The sequence below is a fragment of the Nyctibius grandis genome, chromosome 4, assembly GCF_013368605.1.
Source record: "Nyctibius grandis isolate bNycGra1 chromosome 4, bNycGra1.pri, whole genome shotgun sequence".
NCBI lineage: Eukaryota > Metazoa > Chordata > Aves > Nyctibiiformes > Nyctibiidae > Nyctibius > Nyctibius grandis.
The window spans coordinates 25,264,136-25,282,775 of record NC_090661.1 but is presented as its reverse complement, the minus strand read 5'-3'; the positions used below and the strand labels follow the sequence as shown (position 1 = coordinate 25,282,775).

Sequence of the window (18,640 nt, the reverse complement as noted above, 5' to 3'; positions counted from 1 at the left end):
TTCATCAGCTGCTTACCACTGCACACAGAAGAGGTGATGTTGTACAGAAAAGGATAAAACTGCAAACAGCGGATCATCTTCAGGCTGCTTTCACACTCCAAGCACTTGGTCGTCAAATCCAGTGCATGTCTGAAGGCCTGCAGGGCTCCGCTAATGTTGTTCAGAGACAGATATGCATTTCCTAGGCTCAAAAAAGTCAAGGGCTGCAAAGAGAAAAGAAACATACCCCAGCATAAGTATGGTCACTGTTTAAAATTGAAGCCAACTAGGAGAAACCCCTGTCAATCCACACCCTTCCAAATTTGGCTGGAAAGAATTTAGAAAACTTCTTAAATACGGACTGCCTATTCTTAGAATGAAGAACTAACAGCTTGATGCATTGGTGCTGAACGAAAGCTGTTTTGACATAAAGGTTGTGTTCAGGATTCCATCTTCCTACGATGATAAACAGCTGTTAAATACATACAAGCTGAAATGAAGCATTAAATACTTACTTATAACCCATCATAAACATAATGCTTACTGCAAGGAGTAGCAAAGAACTAAACTGAAACGCCTGAAGACATTTTAGAATGATTAAAAGTCAGCAAAAATGTAAAATTATTACTAGTGTTTTAGCAGGACAGAAGCACTTCATTCGTCAAAAGCATTCAGGATTTACTTGAGCAGAACTAGGTTACTGAAAACACCAATATCACACTAGCTTAGGGGTATATATTTATGTTTACTTTCAGTTCTTTATAAAACTTACTATTTTTGTCCACTGCTTTTGGTTAGTCTCCTTAAAATATGTATTTTTTTTAAAAGTACAAATTATAAACACATTTTTCACTGAGTAGAATTTAATTAGCACTTTAACACAAGCACACAGTAAAGCATTACATTTTTTTTGTTGACTGAAAAGTCTTTCACTTACACAAAGTAATTTGTTGCAATTCACTTACACAAATTAATTTTGTTGTAATTAAACAGTAATATGCTAGCTAGAATAATGACTATAATATTGCAATTTAGTAGTCATTTTTTCCACTGAAATAATTTTACATTCATTATCTGAAAATGTGGAGCCTAACCAGTAGCTTAAGATTTTCCAAACTCATCTGAGCGTGTATTATTAAACACCACTCAGAAAAAGGTGCAAGCTGAGGATTTTTTTTTTTAAAGCTTTTGCTAATATAGCACATTCTTCACTCCCTGTAGCTGTAATGAATTTTAATTTGTATTTACTTTCAATTATATTCCAGTAATACTATCAAGTACAAATTCTCACTGCTAGAGTTTTTTTGACACATGTATTACAGGACTGAGAATGCCATGAAAAAAAATAGGAGCAGGCATTATGTAACAAGGTAGGGACTTACCAATATTTTTGACAAAAAGCCCCACTCACACAGCATGGTACTAAGGATCCCTAGCGCTCCTACCCTCCAAGGCGGCGCTGTCAAGGTGTTCTTCTTAAGGCACATCATTTACACATAGTTCTTTCTGTAGTTCCTTTTTACAGTCTTACCTGCCACCCAAAAGTGGGCTACGACTCCTTTCCACAATTAAAAAATTGTTCCTGAATGCTATACTGAAAAAGCTTATTCTGTTTTAGCTTTTTTTATGGCACTAGGTGACTAGTGGCCTGGCAGGTTTAAGCTCTCTGTTATCTAACTACAGAAGTAGAAGCACATGAAAAAGTCACTTGAACTTCTTACGTGAAGCATCTCACATGTAAGACCAAAATTACTTGCTACAGAAAAGGTGGCCCCCACCAAGCCCCCTGCTTCCTTTCTACAATTGTTTCTGGCCAGTTCTAGTAGTTTAAACAGGTTATAAACTTTCTGCGTTTCATAGATGACAACATTCAAAATGTTTATGATGTTATCATTCAGAAATACAAAAACCTGTTTGAAAATCTATGGTTGGAAGTAAAGCTCCCAAACAACTAGAACACAGCTTTTCCTCTAGGTGTATAGATGACATCTAGGGACAAATAAACAGTACAGATAAGAAGTCAAGTGGCAAGAAAAGATGTCTATACAGCCAAAGATCTTAGCAACATAGGTGCTACTTAAGGTTTTAAAAAAATCAAGATAAAATAGCTGACAGCATTAGAGAGTCTCTGTTTTTGACAAAATATTGCCAAACACCAGTATTAGATTTTCTATGAAGCCACTGCTGATAATTACAGGTTTATGAGAGGCAAAAGTCTGTCATCTATTTTAGAAGAAACTTCGGCTCTAGATGTTTATATTCTCAGCAACCAGCATCACCCCCCAGTGCGATCAAGAATTTAAATGAAAATTAACATCTGTTGCAAACACAAGCTGGAAGATTGAACTGCAATGCACAGGGTAAAGTAGCATAAGTAAGTAACGTATTTAGAAAATACTGAAGAAAATACTGACATTCACCTCTGAATGACACACAAAAAACCATCGTCTTACCTCGGAGGCATTGATGGCCAAAGCGTCAGCAGGAGCCTGCTGGCATCAATGAAGACCATAATGATCAAGAGATTAGCAAGATTGACAAGAGGGATGTCCTGATACTCATTGGAGCCAAATTAATGCTTTTTGGCAAAACAGGTGATAGCAAAGGTGCTATTTCCAACTGCACGCCAGTACCAATCCAGCTTCATTAAGCACAAGCCATAGAGAATCTTCTGGCTATAGGAGAGTCCAGGGGAAAGGATGAAAACACACACAATGAGGTGTTTCAGGGAGACAGAACTGCCTGCCCCTCTTTGGTAACAAAACAAAATTCACCCTTGCAACTACCTTATTAACTAGATACAAATTACACTTTGCTGTGACTGCTAGTAGACCATTCAATCTGCTCTACTCAAATTGACACAATTTACAGTCTGAACTGTAAATCAGTAGCAGCTGTTGTTCACTCTCTACTCATATGACTGCCTTATATCATGACCTACAAATCCCTTAAAATATACCAGTGATAATGGTTAGCTTGCTGAAGGAAGCGACATTTGTGAGCCACTTCAGAGTCTTAAATTACATTAATACAGACCTATGTAGAAATGTTACAATTTGGAAGGTCAGGCAGCTTTAAATTGTAGTTTGATGTGCTTCCAGGTCCTATATCCAACATCAAGATTCCTGTCAATCTTTATGGTTTCAGAGTTGTTCTTTCTTTAGATTTAGTTATCCGTCTTATGCAAGTTGATAAGTGACATGTATTAGGTACTGTTTAAAGATTATAAAATAGAAAGCAACAAGTGAAGGCAGGTGGAAGAATGGGGGAAGTGTTAAATACACCTTGAACGCTCCTTCCTCCTCTTTCACCCCATAACAGAAACACACTCTTCCTAGAGGAGAAACAGCAAAACTTTAAAATACTAACAGGTGGACAGAGCTATGTAAAACATCCACTTTCAGATGTTAGCAGTTGAAATGGTTTAGAAAACACTATACATTCTAGCTTTAATATTTTCAGCAATTCCACACTACCCAATTCTACAAAGAGTTTTAAGTATAAAAGCAACAACTGAAATTAATGTCCAATCCAACCTACACATCTGAAGCCCAAATGCATGCATGAGTAGGAAACATGCAGCTAGGATTAAAGAAGCGAAACAGGTAAGGATATTTACAGTAGCATTGTATTAATGCAATATAGCTGGCATTACAGCCATATTGTGTTGAAAAAGTTAATCAATACAAATATTTTCTTTCAGATTTTAAAAATAACCTCACACGGGAGGGTTCTACCTATGGTTCAAGATGAACTGGAAGACATCAATAGGATATATTACCTCTTTGTCCGGACTACTTTCTATAATCTATAATTGTGAGAGTATTTATCACCCCTATTTTGCAATGCACATACATAACATTACTTGCATGTTACTCCTCACTGAATTACACTCCAATGTAATGGTCTTAATGATCTCTCTCTAACTAAATCCTCAGCAAGTTACTAGCACTTTGGTCTTTTCCCAGTAAAAAGCTATTAGCTGTGGCGCTCCTGCTCTATAAAGTTTATCATTAACAAAACAGGCATGACGCAACAGTGTTCTTACATCAGCATCTAAATGACCAAGAAGTTCAGACTTTTAGCATGAAGGCAACAGAATACTACAGTTAAAAACAAAGTACCTATGCCCTGCAACAGTAAGACATTAGACACATATAGGACTGTTCTGAACAGCATTATAACAGGAATCAACTCCTACTGTTAATTTTTCTTCTTCTGAGTAAGACAGATGCACATAGTAAGTGGTACTGATTTTACACTAAAAACAGTACATACATACACTGCCTTGATACAACTCATACAAGAGAGTTAATTTAAGAAATATAAGCTTGACATGTCAAAAAAAGTCAACCTCTATCTCGGTGCTTCCTGCAATTTGACTTGTGATGACTCTCAGAGGCCCCACGCAAGATGGAGGTGGCACTCCACAGGGTGTTATACAGATGTACATTCTTTGCCCCAGAGTGCTAGTTATCCTGACAGAAGATTGACAAGGGATTGGTTTCTTTGGAGGGGAAGGCAGGGTAGTGGGGAGGAGGAGGAAGAGCAAAAGGCAGGTATGTAGGGAGGGGTGAAAGATGGAGGAGTAGTTCCAAGCTATTTCTCTCATTTAAGCAAATGGCTGCTGGGATTAGCTAACATATTGCTGCTCCATGTCCTGCAGTCACAAAAACAAGTAAGTACAGGGCTGCCTGGTCCACACTAAGCTAAATTAATGGATACTTTTCTATATGGTTGTGCTTTACTTGTAAACATGAATTTTTTAACTTTGTTTCATCTCAGTTGCAGGCAGCAAATAAGCTTATTTCTTACACATGACTGACTGACTTCTTTAGAAGTACAGAAACAAGCCTCAAATAAGAATTCTGAATTTATGTCATGCTACAGTTTTTGACATACCTTTTTCATGGCATGATCTAGAAATGCTCCTATCTTCGCCTGTGTGATAGTTTGATTGTTGATACGAGAATGCAAGACCTGGACAGCAAAGATTTTAATTTTTTTTTTTAAACAATTGAAGAAATATTACCATATATATCTACACAGGTCATTCAAGTCTCACTTCCCTAAGTCTTCCCTTTAGCAAAAGGGGGGGAAAAAAAAAAGAAGAAAAACTATTCTAAATAGATGACGTGAACATGTAATAATTAAAGCAGCCAATCTCCAGAAAGCAATATGAAGGACTAATTTCAGCCTAAAGTTACCAACTTGGTAGAATACAGTAGTTATTGGAAATCTCACGAAGATGAATCATGTCAAGTGCCTGTTAGAAGTTTTAAAAGAAAGCAGTAATTTTAAATAGTAAATAAAATTTCCTATTCTGTGTGCTTTTGGTCAGCATTTGAAAGAAGTCAAGACAACAAGTCTTACGCTGTTAGAAAGCACTTGCTCTCCCTTTTTTGGAAGTACTGATCAGCTTGTGATATCAAGTCATCTGTCAAATATCAGACATGTCATGTTCTGAGTGAGATTTTTAAGGCAATAAAGAGGAGAACTTTAAACCAGAAGAGAACCAATGAGAAAATATCTCTTACTTGTCTTGCTTGATCATCCGGCATATTGAATTTCAAATCTAGACTACTGTCTAGTTCCTTGACCAGTATGTTTAGAGATTTGTTGTTACGAGAATCAGTAATGGAAGAACAGTCTGGTGCCTGGGTTTCTCCGTGCCCGACAGTATCTCTTGGGATACTGAGGATTGGCTGGACTCTAGCAATAAGGAGAACCAAGACAAATTAATAGCATGTGCTGCATGTCACTGATATATAAACATAAGAATTAGCTACATATCAACTGACAAGTCTCATACTGTAGACTGCCACGAGATATGAGCTGCAAACTAGGAGAGTTCAAGGATCAACCTTCCCTTGAGAAGTCATTAATAAATAAAGTCTTTACCTCCCATTTTTAAGCATAGAATACCTGTAAATAACGGACAATGCAGTAGAGATAAGACACAGAAGGTTCTCATATTATGCTACTAAGGATTGTATGAATTTTAGGACTAAATAGACAAGAGACAAAGAAAATGCTGAAATTTTTTGAACTAAAGTTTGATTTCAAAAACATCAAGAGGCAGCCAAATTATTTGGGAAGAACATTCTAAGTTGAACACTTTTTTTTTCCTCAAAGGAAGATTCAGGACATTTGTGGATGGGAACCTTTGCTTTAACACATGCTCAATACTAGAATTACACCAACTAGAGGAAAGCTTTCTTACTATCAGTAATACAATGTTAAGTGAGTAGGATATTATGAAATTGCATTGATCTATGTAAGGCAGCTATTGCAGCATAGACACATTTATTTTATCCTACATAAAAACAAACATTACTGACTATTCCACAACTAAGTTGTTTTTCTACCTTTCTCCCACAGGAACGAGCCAGGGTTTTCCACTCCTAATCCTTTTTTAGTATTTTCTGGTTTTCACAATTTGCTGTTATCACGACTAAAGCTAAGAGGATGTATGCAATGTACAACAGTTAATTCTAGTTATTAAATAGATACCTCATTCTCTCTCTCAGGGTCTTTTTTTTTAAAAACTATACTCTAATGCTTAAATCCTCATTCTTTTAGAAATACTGTAGATATTTCATGTATTCACCTTGTACTAACAGTCAGGGAAAAATCACCATGAAATTGGATCTGTTACAGTTACAGCAAAGACAACAATAAAGGAAAACACCCTCCTTCTGTGGAATGGCCAGAGAAAGAGGTCCGAACACATCTGTGCTGTTGATTACTAACTGCATTCATCCTCCCCAGAAAGAAAATGCTCATTAAGACATTAATGTTAAAAATTACAAATACATTTTTTAAAAATCAACACTTGCCTGAATCCCCTATTTTCTGGGGGCAGGAAATAAGTCGGCAGTTCTTCTGGATCAGGAATTTTGGGGAAAGATTTCATGCACTCTGATCGCTGAGGCCAAAGAATATGCTGTTTGTCCTAAGGGGGAAAGGAATTATTTTTGATTAATTTCTCAACATTTTAAATATTCTAATTAACAAGCTATTAAGAACATAAGGAATAGTCTGGAGGGGAAAAAAGAGCAGAGATCTTTATTACTTTTCCATCTTTTCTCGAATAACAGTGGTTCAGTTTTCTGTCTTTACTCAGCTGTACTCCTTTATTTGCAGCAGGTGTTTGCCAAGATAGCTAAGAATAATCCCCTCTGTGCTGTAGTAGAGTTTCAAATGATGGGAAACTGGTAGAGAAACTACAGAGATTATTATATGTTGAAGAAATTCAGAATGCTACATTCTCCAGTGCTGCCACACATCAAAACTGTAGCCCAAATGCTAAAAAGTTTCATGTAAACAAGGACAAGATTGACTCTTTCACAACTCCTCTTTGAAAGGGCAAAGCTTATCCTCTTCACTCACTCTATTGGATTCTACACTCCACACTGAAATGACAGAACGAGCAACAGGGGAAGACTGCAAGGACTGGCTGTGGTCACTTTGGTTTGCATGAAGATCCAAATTCACCGATGTCATACCAGAAGTTGAAGAGTCTTCACCGAACTAGAAACAACAGAAAAACAATATTTAATAAGGAAAAGAGATGGCATATTACTGGTTGAATTTCTGCACATTACTTTTTTCCCCACCATTTATGTAGTTAAGCCTCACTGATGAACTGAAATTTGGGTAGCAGGAAAAAAAAATGGAAATTTAAGCCTCTTGATCCACTCACACAATGGAAAAATAATATTCACGTTGTAAATAAGTCAACAATGAAAACACAAGTGCAAATCATCAAAAAAATGCTAAAAGGTACCAAGCAAACGTTTCTAATAGACCACAAACAAAATCTACCTGATAGATCTAATAGATCTACAAAATCTGGACCGCATAGCTCTAGTTCAAGTCAGAATTACTATAACACATGGCTTGCAAAATTATCTTGATAATCTGAATTTTTAATTACTATAATAGGAAGAACATCCAAGAAGAAAACATAGCATAACTAAAAATAATTATTCCTGTTTCTTAAACTAGTTAAGGGGAAACTCCAGGACATGTTACACATTGCAAAATAAATGAATCCATTATCTTTATCTGTAGTTCTAACACAGCAGCGGCGTTGCTTGGGGTGGCTTTCGTTCTGGATTTTCAGTATTAGTATGCATCCTGCTTCCAAAACTTCTCAATATTGCTGTATCAGATTTCCTTGGTGCACTGACTAATTCAAGACAGACAATCAGCAAATACTCACAAAAGTGGGCTAACACCTTATTTTTGGGCTGCAAAAGCAATCAGTAGATTCAACACTTTTGAGCTCTGCTTTTCCATTTGTTAATTGCTCATGGCAGTTTTGTGCTCCTTCTGGTAGGAAAAAATATTAAATTGGAAGGAGCATGAAAAAATTGTGTAGCTTGAGTCACACGACAGTGTAATAAACAAAAGAAATTATGATCCATTTTAAGGCTGTAGAGATAAATGATTGATTATTATTCTTTTAAACACACTTTTAAGCTGTTATACTGGAATATTCTTTCCACTGAAGAATAATTCCTGTTCCATACACCACACATACATTAGAAAACTAACTCCTTAGAAAATTCTCTTCATCAACATTAGCTGCCTAATGCTTTTTCTTGTCCTCTCTGGAAGAAACTAAAATGGAAAATTAAACATGTTATGCTCCTGCTACCATGCCTGAAATGCAGTATATTCATGTAAGAGAAAGCTGTAATTCCTCAGGTGAGGATTCTTGTACTTCCTAGAATGAAATACTTGGCTGTTCTATGCAGGTTGAAAAAGCAAAGGAGTCAATATAGAAGTGGCTGCTATCTCATAGGAAACTCAGACTTTGGAATAAAATAAAGTTTTTCAATTAAAATAATTCAAATAGTTCTCTTTTCTAAATAAAACAGTCTTATACAATAAACCCTCTAAATTTCTATAATCCACAGTCGATCTCAGCTTATATTACTAGCAAAACAAACTAGCATTAAATACTTTACATGCTGGAAAATAGACTAAATGATTTCTCACTATAATTACCACACCCAAAATGTACCCTCTTTGTCAGGCCTCAAAAAAATTGAACTATTTTGCTAATAATGCAAATGGGATGCAACTTAAAGCAGGGGTATCAATTCACAAACCTGAACATATTCCACATTTTCAAAAATGTCTCCACGGTGATAACGAACAGGTTGGTCCCACTGGCAGTGCAAGCTATGCTGCTGGTTGCCCAGTCTACAAATCTGATGGTTCCCTGCAAAGCATATAAGTGAGGTTTCCGACGAGACAAAGACAGCTTACAGTCAATCCCTCCACCCCCAGTTTGGTCAATCCTTTCTATTTATTTAATCAGTGCAGGGGAAACCCCATCTTCAAAAGATGATCTGAAAAAACCCTGTTCAGAAACCATACTGCAATCCCTTCTTTTAATAAGCAGAACATAACAGCCACTCAGGGCTATCTTAATACATAAAGAAGTTATGTCCTGACATTAATCTGAATATGTGCAATTCTTCATTGCTATAATGAGCATGAATGCTAAGAAGTTGTACCTAATTGAGCTTCTTTTGCCATCTGTGTCTCGTGAATGATGTTCCTCAAGATTTGTTCCTCCTGAATGAGTTTGTATTTGTCTAAAACATCTTGTTGCCTAAGGTAATGGTCATGCTGCTTCTGATATTCCTTCAGTTCATTTAATGTTCGCTGAAGTGATCTTGAAAATTCAACAGCAGAAAAGATTTACTTTGAAAGCTTTTTAAAATATGAGCTTTTCCTACAGCATTGCACATTTTCAACTTTGGGTTTCTTAAAGTATTCTTATCAATAATTTTATTGCAGAGTCAAAGAAATATGGAAAGTTGAAAATCATTATTCTATTTGAAATGTAAATAATTGCTGCAATAGAACAATAAAAGTGAGATTGTATGAATTGCCACTAGGATGATTTTTTAGTTACCTATGCTGGGCTTCCAATTTTTGCTCAAGTTTTTGCTGACATAGAACAGCATGCTTCCTTTTTACAGCTTGCTCAAACCCTGGTTTGGCCTGTAGAGCATGATCATAACACAGGACTGAGTGGTTGTACTCTCCAAGCATCTGAAGAATGATTGAGAGAATTAGCCATTATTTGGTAATATTTAATAAAAATTTAATAAAAAATAGTCCGTTTTTAAAGAAGTCATTAACTCAAATTTTAATTTGTGGTAACAAGCAGCCTGTTGTTTCTGAAACTCAAGCCACAGTATCTGCTAAAGAGAGGCTGCAGGTGAATCTCTCTGGGATTTATTTCCAAGTGCTGATAAAAATCTTTGCTGAAAGACAGACTTTTGGATGAAAATATCTTGACAGAATCTTAAACATTAAGTGTGAAATGCATGTGGAACACAAGATACATTGTAAAAGAGTAAAGCATCACAAGTCAAGCCAAAAAGGTTAAATAATACTCAGTTTTCTAAAAGTCTCAGAAAATCAAGACAGTATTTACTGCATATATGTTTCCCAAAGTGTAATAGCTGGTAAAGAAGTCACTGTAATCCAGAGCTGCATGGACCACAATAGCTGCATCTGCGGAGAAGTGAGCCCGGTGCAGAATATTTGCCAAATTTACCAGTGCAATATCTTTATTTTGCCTAAAAGAAAAGAAAATGAAAAGAAAAAAAAGAAAAAACAGACACTAAAAGAAGGTCAGACTGCGTAAGAATCATGCATAAGGATACATTAATTCTTCAGTTACATATTATATATGCAATTTGATAAGAAAATGCCTAAATTATATGTGCTATACTAGGCATATATAAAGACTAAGTAACATGGATTATTCCTTAGGACACAGTCTTAGAAACTAAAACCTGTTTACTAATTAGGATAACTAGAAAAGCAATCTGAAAAAAATCTTTATTAGCAATTCTTACCTTGAAGAAAAATGAAGGGCACGCATGGCACATTCTACTACTTGGTATGGCTCATTCTTTATTCGCCAGTAAAAAGAAGCCATATTATAGAGTACCCAGGAAGAAGAGTTCTGCAGTAAGGAGAAAAACATGAACTGTACTAACTACTAAGACATGAACTGAAAGGTTAATCAGGGCTTTAATTACTATGGGAGGGAAAGCTGAGCACCAAACCTGCTCTAAGTTATCCTCTTCCTCTGTAAAACTGCCCTTTGGCAATAGTTGTGAATGTTCAGGAAGAATGAACTAGCATATAAATGTATTAAAGAAACAGAACTTCTGCCTTTCAGACAGGTAATAATTCAAAATGAGATGAAATGAGAAGTGACAGTAGTTTAAGCACCAGCAGCTTAGCTGGAGTTCAATGAGAGTTCCTATATTTTGCAGGAAGGTATTCAATAAAAAATATGCATTTCAGTACTATTGTTTCTTCTTTGTTCTTTAAGTACCTGCATTTTTGTTTAAAAGCTCTTATGATCTTGACAGAGCAATGAATGTGGCTTGCCAGACCACACAAATACACGAGTCATTAAAGATGACAGTAAGTATCTATTTACTGGCTTTGCTGATGCCTTCTCCTACCTTTGCTCAACTAGCAGAAAATGTTTTTGGTCTGCCTTTTGTAACTGAAATGTAAACCAAAAAATAAATGTGAAAAACTAGTACTGGATCTGACTGCACGTACCAGACATATCTAATCTTGTGAGACCTTTCTAGCACTCTTTTTGCGCATATAGTAAGATTGCAGTTTCATACCTTCATTAGCCCGTCGTAAATACGATGACCTATTTCCTCTATACTTCTTCCCAGCCTCCGTGATAAGTATGTGAAGATTGGATCTTCTTTAGGTAACAAGGGTGCGGAAAGATTAACTCTTTCTTGGACACCCTAAAATAAAAATTGAATATAGGTATTTGCTGACACTTTAACTAAAAGTAGAGAAATATACACAAGAGCACGACTCCCAGGAAAATTTACAGCTTTGTTATTTTACATTCCTATCATCCTCTTGTATCAAGATCTTAGGGACCTGACAGGTTAATGTCACCTTTGACAGGTGAATAATAGATATTATTGTAGATAGGCAAACACTAGAAGCAGCCAAAAGCAGTCTCTGCTTGTGAATGCTATAGGAGAAACATTCATTTCGAGTAGCACTTTATATCTGGCAACTCTTGATTTCACTAATGACCACTGAAGCACTTAACTCATGTTTGTCAGGTTACATGCTGCACACTATGAAAAGTATCCCCACATCTTTTCTTCTCTTTCTTCCTTCCCCAACAACAAACGTACTTGTTTCAAAAGTACATCCAGACCCACGAACAGAGCTAGAAAACTTCAGTTCCTGTTTTGTTTGTAAGAAAATCCTTATTTGTAGATGAAAAGTTATTTTAAAGTCTTGTAATAAAATAAATATCAAGATATAAGCACTGAAGGTGCATCTGCATTAAAAAACTTGCTCATATAATACTGTTGACAAAAACAATTTTTGCATCACACTTCCAACTGTAACCTTTCTAAAGCAGATAAACTTTGTACTAGTAAAGAACAATTATCTCATCCTCTAGGTTAGGGCTTGGCATTCAGATACTAAAGAGACAGTCAAGTATGTTAGGAGCTACCGACAAGCTTGCAAAGTTTTCTGACCCTGCATCTTCATACAGTTTAATGACTCTGTTCAGCACTCTCCAATTTTCAACTGATACAATTCACAAGTTAGAAGCATTTCCAGTGAAAGCTACCATTTTACTAATGAAATGTGTGTTATGAAAACAAAATACTCCATTTTCCTAAAGCCACTCTCTAAAATAAGGCAAACAGTAGCAAAAGAGAAACAAGATCTGTGTAACTGATGGAACTATCCTCCTATAAGCAGGTACTTTAATCGGGGCACATTTCTGGTTTAAAAAAGTCTGAAACAGTCTTGAATGATTACAATACCTTTCAACCTTGACTGAGAACTGCCAATAAAAGTTTTCTATTCCTCTTCCTGATGGGGAAAAAAACATAGTTGCATTTGCTTGCTTACCCGTAAGTGCTGAAAAGCATGAATGCTGTATGGAAGATCTAGAACTTTTGTACAGTCTGGCTGCTGCAGGTCTGGAGGCACTGGTGACTTTGTGTCTATATAGTCTTCAAGTCTGAGGACATAACAACATAACACAGCAGACTCCAGATTAAAATACTGCTAAAGTTCATAAGAGACAGTATTGTAGTTGACAGACACAGTATTCCGATTTGATTGTTACAAAAATCCTGTGTTTGAGCACATTAGACCATTTCTGATGTCTTCCCAGATTTCAGTTGTATCAGGATGTCACCACTGTAGGATAAAGTAAATAAATTTCTGCCTGCTTTAGAGAAAACATCAACATTTGGATAGCCTCCAAAATGTATCAGCATCAACCTAGTGTATCACTACTATGATTAATGATCTGTCTGCCAGGCAAATGGCAATGCATGCAGATTAGAAGACTCTTCAACTGAAACAAACAAATCCCAAGTATTAGTGAGAAGCCCAAATGAAGGTATCTGAAGATAAAATTAATCTTTTCCCACTTCAAGTACTCATCTGATTATGTTAAAAAATAAAACTAGAAAAACAAACCAGCCCTGAAGATGAATTACCAATGACGCTGAATGTCAAGCAGACTGTCCACACATCCTTTGTTTGCTAAACACAGCAATATGTGTATGACCAGAAGGTTCAACAGCTTGGTTATCAAGAGAATTTAATTCAAATTTAAGTCAAGACAGTTGCCACTACAACAAGTGTATCTAGCTCAAAACACCCAAAGCACACTCAAGCAAATTCAACCCCCTTCTACATGATGCACTTCAGTTTAATTCACTTGTCTGGTAATATCAGTACAGAGTTACAGTGGTAGAATTGACTGGGAGACTGGGAACAGAATGGAGAAGTTTCAGGGCAGGGCTAACATGGACAATTTGGGGGATACAGCATTTCTGTGTTGTACCCTTTTGTAATTAGTGACAGAGGCTGTTTCAAGTTTCTTCCACACTAACACAAAACAAAACAACTGTCAAAGAAAGAACCAGTCAGTGACAGTATTTTTCTTTTAAATTGCATTTAGAGGTTTTGTTGATTTTTTTCATTCAGTAAAAATCTTAAAATATGAAGCATCTTATTACCGGATATCTTTGCTCTCTAAGGTGATGTACGTGCCATCGTATAGATCTAGGTCCCCCAAAGGCACCTTTGCTTTAATGCAGTCCGGATCCTCTTTATTATGCCTTTGTTCCAGTCCTGTGTCTCTGTCCTCATTTTCCTCTATATGAATCTTTTGAGCAACTAACTGTTTCTGTAGGAATAAAAAAAAGGAAACAGAAAAACGTATACTGATGAAAGCCAACTATAGTTGCTAGGAGTTGAACAGCTTTTTCCTTAAAGTCCATTTGAAAAAAAAAAAATCTAAAACACTCTCTTCAAATTTTAGGAATATTTCCCTATATTTTATAACAACCGTAGGACATTTTTTTTATTTAGATGGAATATAAATACATTAATTAGAGATAATATGACTTGAACAGGCCCTTATTTCTCCTGCTGTACCTAAAAAGAGGGCTAATAGCATTCCAAATTAATGGTAGGCCATTCAGAAAAAGAAGAAATAGTTGTTAACAGCACATCAACTTTTGCATATACGGACCCTTTTCCTCCACTTTTAAGACCTCATGGAATAATATCAGAGATTGCAAACAAAATGATCTTCTTAACCATTCAGCATGCTAAGTACAACAGAGGTGGCAGGCTAATGCAAGAATCGAGACAGAGAATCATTTCTATAAATTGGCTTACGACATGCCTTAGAAGCTACATTTCACCCTATAAAGCTCATAGGTATTGACTACTATGAGCAGTCAATGGACTAATGATCTGTCCCAGCACAGTAATCTGTATTTAATTCTCACCTAGATCTGCAAATTGAAAACCCATTAAATATCATAAGGATCTGTACATGTGAAATGAGAAGAAAATTTGCATTTTTAATTAGTCGTACGCATTTCATAACACACTACTATGCAACACTAGAGATATATACAGTAGTAGCAACTTGTACAGGATTTTACAATAGATAACTTCTGAAAGTCATTTGTATGCCACAAACTGTACATTAGTCATTTCCAAACCCACAGCCTGTGTCCTGAAAAGCTTACAACTGTTGTTCTATCCATTGCTAAAATGCCAAGTACCACAAAAATGAGTATGCCTCGAGAAAGAATGGCTGAATATACATATGAATTACATCAGGGGCAGTCCTGCTTTTTTAAATCCCTTCCACTTCTCCCATTCACCCAAAGCTACCTCTGGTGTTCATCTACTTTACCATTTAGCTAGTTATGCTAATCTGAGAAAACCAAGGCTGGCACAAGAGAAAGAAGTGCATGACCAGAAGAAAGGCTGTGAGCTGTTAGCTTGCCCAGCCCATATCATATTTAAGTTATCAGTTTGAAGTTCATTAAAGCCCTTTTCAGAAGAGTGTTTTCAGATCCTTTTTCAATAATCACAGAATCACAGAATCAATCAGGTTGGAAGAGACCTCTGGGATCATCGAGTCCAACCGTTGCCCTGACACCACCCTGTCGACTAGATCATGGCACTAAGTGCCACGTCCAGTCTTTTCTTAAACACATCCAGAGATGGTGACTCCACCACCTCCCTGGGCAGCCCATTCCAATGTCTAATAACCCTTTCTGAAAACAAATTCTTCCTAATGTCCAACCTGAACCTCCCCTGGTGAAGCTTGAGGCTATGTCCTCTTGTCTTATCGCTAGTTGCCCGGGAGAAGAGGCTGACTCCCACTTCACTACAACCTCCCTTCAGGTAGTTGTAGACTACACTAAGGTCACCTCTGAGCCTCCTCTTCTCCAGACTAAACAACCCCAGCTCCCTCAGCCGTTCCTCGTAGGTCAGACCCTCCAGACCCTTCACCAGCTTGGTCGCCCTCCTCTGGACTCGCTCCAACACCTCAACATCTTTCTTGAAGTGCGGGGCCCAGATAATAAATGGGTCTGAAGAAAAACAGAGCTGACCTGCTCTCTGATGTGTCCTAGAAAGAGCAACAGAAAGAACGGCCCAACAAAACCAGAGAGGAACACAGGGAAATTCATGGCCTACAGGCTGTACTCTAAATAGCAGCGATAATAAATGGAAGATAACACTTCTACAAATAGTTCTGTAATATAGTAGTCAGCTACAGAATCCAGTACCTAAATGACTTTACTTAAAAATGTTATGATTTATGGATAACAACAGGGAATGATGCAGCTGGGGACAATGATAACCAGTTGAGCAAATGTGAGGCACAAAATTCTTGAGATCTGAAGAATTCTTCATCCTTTCACTGAAGCACAATTATGCCAATAATGACTTCTGTTCCCCATCTAAATCTATCACTAAAAAGCTTATGAAAAAAAATTCTGTATTTTCAGAAATTAGTTAGTACTTAACATCATGCTTTACCTCCAGTTCTTTGAGGTAGTTAACTGTTGTTTCTTGTCTCATCAGTATTACCAAATCATGTGGGTTCCTCAAGTTCATTGGTGAATCCACCTGCAAGACATTTCAACATCCCATAAGGTAAGACATTCTCCTAATTAGAGCAATTTTAATAAGAAGTTATGTTCATTCAACTACAGTTTGTCTGTTCAGAGGCTTTCTGTCCACTCAGCATTCATAATACATCCATATTTTAAATCTGTACTTCAAACTACATTGTGATTTGAGAATCCAATTCAAACCATGCTTTAATATTAAACCTATTTTAGTTTATTCAGGCACACAAATTCTAAGCATAAAAGGCAAGTAAGTTTCTCACAAGAAAAATTACTAAGAGTACCTACTACTGAAATACCTTAAATTGCAATCGCAAAAACCCGTTTTCTTTTATAGCTTTAAAATTCCTCCATCATGTCCCTCAATATGCATAAAGTACTTCAGCTTCAAGTCAACTCCTCCATGCAACCAATCTAACACACTGGCCTAGCATTAAGATCTACTGCCTTCAGGATTAAGTAAATGAACAAAATCAAGAGGTAAGCAGACGAAGACTGAAAATTCTGTTACAGAACACTGTGCTACAGCTTCCATAGCTATGCACAGGAGTTGGCAGCTCAATGAAGAGTGACATTATGGATAAGTCACAGACAAGAGTGGTTACATACCAGTCCTTTACTGGTCCCTAATTGGGCCCAGTAAGCTATGGCACTTCCCTCCACAGCTGAAATACCCCAGTCTTGTCCTCATGCCAAATCAATTCTGCTCCCTGACTGGGTGGGGGAAAGTCACTACAGTCGAGAAGGTGGTGTATGAGCACATGAAGTTATATCAATCCACTAGAAAATCATCTCAAGTTATGCAGCATGCATGATATTTTTCTTTAGTCTTCAGATTTTCACTTCCAGATCTGACCTCAGTTTGTCACCAGCAAACAAGCACTTCCTAATAACAGCAAAACCCTTCAACCTAGGAAAAACTTAATATTTATTAAATAACCTTAGCAGTCATTATCTCTTTAAGACCAATGCAGTGTGTAAACAAAAAAATCTAAAACCAACACTTTAGTAGTAAATCCAACCTTACATTTATTTACATTTGATCATTTAGAATCATAGAATCGTTTTGGTTGGAAAGGATGTTTAAGATCAAGTCCAACATTAACCTAACACTATCAAGTTCACCACTAAACCATATCCCTATGCAGGACATCTACTTGTCTTTTAAATACCTCCAGGGATGGTGACTCAACCACTTCCCTGGGCAGCCTGTTCCACTGCTTGATAACCCTTTCAGTGAAGAAATTTTTCATAATATCCAATCTAAACATCCCCTGGTGCAACTTGAGGCATTTCCTCTCGTCCTATCCCTTGTTACCTGGGAGAAGAGAGTAACACCTGCCTCACTGCAACCTCCTTTCAGGTAGCTGTAGAGAGCAATAAGGTCTCCCCTGAGCCTCCTTTTCTCCAGGCTAAACCCCAGTTCCCTCAGCCGCTCCTCATACAACTTGTTCTCCAGACCCTTCACCAGCTTCGTTGCCCTTCTCTGGACTCGCTCCAGCACCTCAATGTCTTTCTTGTAGTGAGGGGACCAAACCTGAACACAGTATTCGAGGTGAGGCCTCACTAGTGCCGAGTACAGGGGGACGATCACTTCCCTAGTCCTGCTGGCCACGCTATTTCTGACACAAGCCAGGATGCTGTTGGCCTTCTTGGCCACCTGGGCACACTGCTGGCTCATGTCCAGCCAGCTGTTCACCAACACCCCCAAGTCCTTTTTCACCAGGCAGCTTTCCAGCCACTCTTCCCCAAGCCTGTAGCGTTGCATGGGGTTGTTGTGACCCAAGTGCAGGACCTGACACTCAGCCTTGTTGAACCTCATACAATTGGCCTCTGCCCGTTGATCCAACCTGTCCAGATCCCTCTGCAGAGCCTTCCTACTCTCAAGCAGATCAACAATCCTGCCCAACTTGGTGTCGTCTGCAAACTTACTGAGGGTGCACTCGATTCCCTCGTTGAGATTATCAATAAAGATATTGAACAGAAGTGGCCCAAATACTGAGCCCTCAGGACTCTGAAAGTTCAAGACTTCCAATGGAAGAAATTATCAGAGTAAGGACTATTATTAGCTCCTAAAAATAAAAATCCAATTTAGGTGCAATAATTTTCGAGAAAGAATTTGAATGGAAAAATTAAGTAGCTACACTGGA

The 18,640-nt window shown here is 37.3% G+C and overlaps 1 protein-coding gene across 1 annotated transcript in view; it reads right to left on the bottom strand.

The window, feature by feature from the left end:
- TTC17 (tetratricopeptide repeat domain 17) overlaps nucleotides 1-18,640 on the bottom strand; it is a 64,390-nt gene that overhangs the window by 31,430 nt on the left and 14,320 nt on the right. The window contains 17 exon segments of the mRNA XM_068398215.1: nucleotides 17-203; nucleotides 2,433-2,458; nucleotides 2,461-2,611; nucleotides 2,613-2,654; nucleotides 4,882-4,959; nucleotides 5,517-5,691; nucleotides 6,819-6,934; nucleotides 7,372-7,512; nucleotides 9,102-9,214; nucleotides 9,513-9,673; nucleotides 9,917-10,056; nucleotides 10,445-10,589; nucleotides 10,872-10,981; nucleotides 11,667-11,798; nucleotides 12,943-13,054; nucleotides 14,067-14,236; nucleotides 16,399-16,488. Of these exon segments, the coding sequence (XP_068254316.1) occupies nucleotides 17-203; nucleotides 2,433-2,458; nucleotides 2,461-2,611; nucleotides 2,613-2,654; nucleotides 4,882-4,959; nucleotides 5,517-5,691; nucleotides 6,819-6,934; nucleotides 7,372-7,512; nucleotides 9,102-9,214; nucleotides 9,513-9,673; nucleotides 9,917-10,056; nucleotides 10,445-10,589; nucleotides 10,872-10,981; nucleotides 11,667-11,798; nucleotides 12,943-13,054; nucleotides 14,067-14,236; nucleotides 16,399-16,488 (2,089 nt within the window).